This window comes from Opisthorchis viverrini (assembly GCF_000715545.1).
Source record: "Opisthorchis viverrini unplaced genomic scaffold opera_v5_118, whole genome shotgun sequence".
Taxonomy (NCBI): Eukaryota; Metazoa; Platyhelminthes; class Trematoda; order Opisthorchiida; family Opisthorchiidae; genus Opisthorchis; species Opisthorchis viverrini.
Window position 1 is genome coordinate 299,790 of NW_008751774.1, and position 3,304 is coordinate 303,093.

General features: G+C 42.0%; 1 protein-coding gene across 1 annotated transcript in view; it reads right to left on the reverse strand.

Moving 5' to 3' along the window:
* The window catches only part of T265_05943 (hypothetical protein), a gene marked incomplete at both ends in the record, with an annotated part of 13,793 nt that extends 11,447 nt beyond the window's left edge, over positions 1 to 2,346 (reverse strand). The window contains one exon of the mRNA XM_009171090.1: positions 2,317 to 2,346. Coding sequence (XP_009169354.1) covers positions 2,317 to 2,346 — 30 coding nt within the window. The remainder of the gene's footprint in view (positions 1 to 2,316) is intronic.
* Between the last annotated feature and the right edge of the window lie 958 nt (positions 2,347 to 3,304).

Here is a 3,304-nt window from a genome sequence, read left to right on the forward strand (position 1 = left end):
TGATGATGATGATGATGATGATGATGATGATGATGATGATGATGCGTTTCGTCATCCGCAAGTTGTGCTCATGTCGCTGTTTATGGTTTTAACTTATGTGCTTCCTGCTCACCACGCCATGAGTGACTCTTGTTGTTGCTGTTGTATAGAATGACCGGAATTTCGCCTCGGAGATTTAATTCGTTCCAGAAATGCTAAACAAGTGCAGTAGGACAAAGAGAAACTCGTATCCTTAACGGAGTTTGTTCGGATAACGAGATGCGAGTAAGGTCCTCTGCGACGAGGAGATAAGCAGTAAGGTGTAGCTTCCGATGAAAGAAGCGGATGTAACTTTTTGCGAGGATTGCCGAGCACCGACAATGAAACCACGGATGAACGTGATCTCCAATATGACACTCTAAACAGACTGTTCCAAACTGACTGAGCTAAAATGTACTCGTAAGAAATTTCGGGATGCATTTTTTGAAATGTAAACTTGATCAAATCCACTACTCCTGGATGCCCTACACTATTTGCTGAAAACCACGCTTAGATAATTTATATCGGTAGGTGCGCATTATGGGAGTTGCGTTTGCAAACGAGATGTGAGCAGCCATCCGGTCGGTCACCGTATGTGACAAGTCCTCTGAGGGGCCTTGTGTAACGGAGTAAGGCTAGACAACCCGAGATTTCATACCGCGGATCTTGTAGGCACGAAAAAACGCCCACCGGGGATAGTGAACGGTATCAAAGCTAGCCGATATAAGTGGATTTTATGTTGTCAGTTTCCATGCAGACCGTCTGACTGAGTGGTGAAGGTGTAGGCACCTCGGATGTCTGTGGTAAGCAAGTCCTAAGTCTTCACCCCTCACTGTCTCTTTCTTCTCTCGGTTATAAGGCTTTATTCAAATAAATTGACATGGTTTTAAGAAAATAAAGTATCAGTGCTCTCATTTAGTGTTGTCAGTGATGATGACAATGAACTATCATTTGGAGCTGGTTCCCGTTTCTCCCTCTTTGATCACTTAGCAGAGCGTTGAAGCTAGACTTAATTTCACAAAATACACTAAAAAGATCTCACTTTACGTAGGGTTTTAGGCATCCAATGTTATTGCCACCTTCGTCTGACTGCTTGGACTATCAAACTTCTACTTTGACGAATACCAAACAAGTTTTTGTTAGCTACTTATCAGTCTACGGTAAAGAACCGTAACAAAGTACAAATAGATGCGATAAACTTGGCTACCACTATGGAAGAACAAGGAATCTCTGAAGCTGATATCGGACACTTGACATCCTAGAGAACTTACATTGCTAACATCGCCAGTGAGACAAGAAAATCGAATAAACGCAAATTCAATTACCTATGAATGGAGTTGCAGTCCAGAGGGTCACTGACGCAGTGAACGCGTAATTCATTGGCTTCCCAATATGCAGAATTCATCCCTGAATAATTATCTCCGCGTTTCAGGGTAGAAGTTTCCAGACAACTTGGTTTCATAAAGACTCAGAACAAAAACTAACGTTTTATTCAAGACACTCGGTGACAAGGTGGCGCTAATCCTTAGACGTTCACTAAATTTTCTAGAAATTCGTAGGGTGCCTGAGGAAAACTTTTACATAGAATTGCAAATCTGCGGATATCTTCAGATAAACAAGGATTGCTAAGAAAGGCTTGTTTAAGTGCTCATTCCGACCTCATCCTCGGATATTCTGTGTCGTTTCTGAGCAGGCTAGTGGCTTCTCTGTTGGTTTGTTCGTCTGCTTTTAAATTACTTTGGCCACATCTTTGGATTTTCTAATAAGAATTAAGACTGAAGGTTTATTTTAGGAAATTCCGTTACTTTTACACAGAATTATCAGGCGTGCTGTTTGAAAAGTATACTTAAGTCCGAGGTAAGTGAAATCGACAGGATGGAGTCGAAACTTCGGTGCTTGCTACTTCTTTGTAGTCGCACTTAGCACCAAGACACAAAAGAGCACAGCCTGTATTGTGACCATCCTACAACCAACTAGGAGCTAGGTGTTGCTCATTGAAACTTGATGAAAGTACCCAAAACACAACTAAGGTCATTGGGTAAACTAAAATTCCCGGTGCACAGCTTCGAAAGCCACAATAACGTCGACTAACCATAAACTACCTCCAATATTTGAGTATCTAAATGGATGGAGCAAATTGCTTATGTGTCAGTTGCTGGCTGAGTAGCATTTGTTTTGGTCCTTTGTATTTTGGGATCCAGATCAGAATTGTGAACCAACTTGAGTGATAGCAATAGCATGACGAGAAGGTGTTTGGTGCTGAGCTTTTTTTTCACTGGCACTGGGCAACTGTCGCACCTTATGTCGGATTAGTTTAAATCCGACCATCTGCCGCTCTCCAGCTTTGGACACCTCGTTTGGATTTCGGTTTCCAGTGGGTTACACGAAATGATAACGATGATAATGTAAAATTGCTCTCCAAGATTATGTAACGCTGATTTTCGATTCTACAATGCTCTCATGATGCTTTGAACGCGTTAGGTTCGGATTTTCATGTGTGGAGTCAAGTTGACCCAGTTAGACACTCCTTTATCCACAGTCAGAGTGAAATTACTGCAAACGCCATCGTAGAAAGTAATTTCATCCCAGTGGTCACCACAGTCTAGAGACGGGCCCCTGATCTGCCTACGATGACAGTAATTGAAATGCGCGATTTTTTTTTACCGAATTGTACGATTTTTGTAGAACTCCACAAATTCAACTGGTTTTATGAGGGAAGCACGCTGAGTGATCTATCTGAGGATGAAACATCGAATATGAAACCGCTTCAAATCCGGGTGTGGTTTCAAGTATTTTGTTGACTTCAGAGACCATTTAAGCTTGACTACTGCCATGCTCCGCAGGCCACCAAAGCACACAACTGTCATCAGATAAACAGAGTTAGCTGTACACAAAGAGATCTATCCATTGTAGAGGCCGAACGGGTGGCTGCTCACAACACAGTGTCTGCAATTCGGTGCAATTCTTTTGGGGAAAGATAAAAGGAAGTAGTTACTTTACAAGCAGTTTTTAATCCACTCCAAGCATGGTCTATAGTTAAAATCCAACTCTAGATTCATGGGATGGTGTAAGGGTTACACAAAAGTTGTTTGTTTGCACTCGATTTATTTTTCTTGTGTTATGTGCTGAGTGCTTCACATCAATGCAGATGAGTATGCGTCACCATAGGCTTCAAAGGAGATCTTGAAGCATTATACCATGGCCGCTGCTGGCACTCTTCACATACTACGGTTGCTTTAAATTCCACCTCATGCGTATCAGCGGTTTTTGACGTGACAAACAGAAA